This window comes from Sitodiplosis mosellana, unplaced genomic scaffold (genome assembly GCF_009176505.1).
Source record: "Sitodiplosis mosellana isolate CC-2019 unplaced genomic scaffold, AAFC_SMos_1.0 Smas_scaffold_1007, whole genome shotgun sequence".
Taxonomy (NCBI): Eukaryota; Metazoa; Arthropoda; class Insecta; order Diptera; family Cecidomyiidae; genus Sitodiplosis; species Sitodiplosis mosellana.
In genome coordinates, this window is record NW_022596249.1 from 1 (window position 1) to 1,054 (window position 1,054).

Here is a 1,054-nt window from a genome sequence, read left to right on the forward strand (position 1 = left end):
CAACGTGATCTTCAGCGGCCATCACGACCAGATGAAAACGTTTCCACACAGCCAGGAAGTGGCCACGGTGCCAAGAACAAGGAATCGTGTGGCAAAGTTGGTGTTCCAAAAAATGTGTTAAAAAAGCATAAATGCGACGTTTGTGAATATTCGACCAATAATAAAGGTCATTTGAAACAGCACTTGTTGAAACACACTGGTGAGAAGCCACACAGATGCACCCTTTGCCTGAAACGTTTCAAAGAAAAACGAAGTCTCCTTGGTCACATGAAAATAAACGTCAAAGAGTTTCTGTTCCATTGCTCAGGCTGCTTGCAAGGATTCGATGGAGAGGAGGAGAAGACGGAACACGAATCGAACTGCAAAATTCGTCGTTACGAATGTCATTTGTGCAAGGAATCGTTTGGTTCACTTAAGGCAAATATGGTGAATCACATGCGCGTACACAGTGGTGACAAACCGTTCGGGTGTGAAGAATGTTCGAAGGAGTTCGTACTGAAATACAATTTTAACAAACACATGAAGCTTCATGCCGGTCCACGTCCATTCCGCTGTTCGAAGTGTCACGAATGATTCTTACATCAAGATGAAAGAGACTCACATGAGGAGAAGTGTAATCACCGTGTATATGAATGCTTTGTTTGCGGAAAATCAATTGGTTTGAAAAAGTCTAATTTGATTACTCATATGCGCATTCACTCTGGTGAAACCCCGTTCCAGTGTATAGAGTGTCCAAGAAAATTCTTTCGAATTGATTATCTGAAGAAGCACATGATCACACATACAACGGGTCTTCCATTTAAGTGTTTGATTTGTCGTCGTGGCTTTCTGAAGAACGACAAACGGAAGGCACACCAACGGAACTGCAAGAGACGCTACTACGTGTGTTACTTGTGCAAGAAGTTGTTCCGTTCATCCAAGGACCAATTGAAAGGTCACATGCACACACATTCAGGCGAGAAACCATTCCGCTGCGACCTGTGTTGCAATACATTTACACGGAAATCGAGTTTGAACAGGCACATGAAAAACAGTCACCGCAAATAATTCTGAA

The 1,054-nt window shown here is 42.9% G+C and overlaps 1 protein-coding gene across 1 annotated transcript; it reads left to right on the plus strand.

Annotated features, from left to right (window-relative positions):
* Positions 1 to 51: 51 nt before the first annotated feature.
* LOC129571012 (zinc finger protein 418-like) lies at positions 52 to 492 on the plus strand (the record flags this gene model as incomplete). Its single annotated transcript, XM_055450745.1, has 2 exons — positions 52 to 199; positions 308 to 492. Coding segments are annotated over 2 exons (333 nt in total), but the record flags the coding sequence as incomplete, so codon positions are not given.
* Between the last annotated feature and the right edge of the window lie 562 nt (positions 493 to 1,054).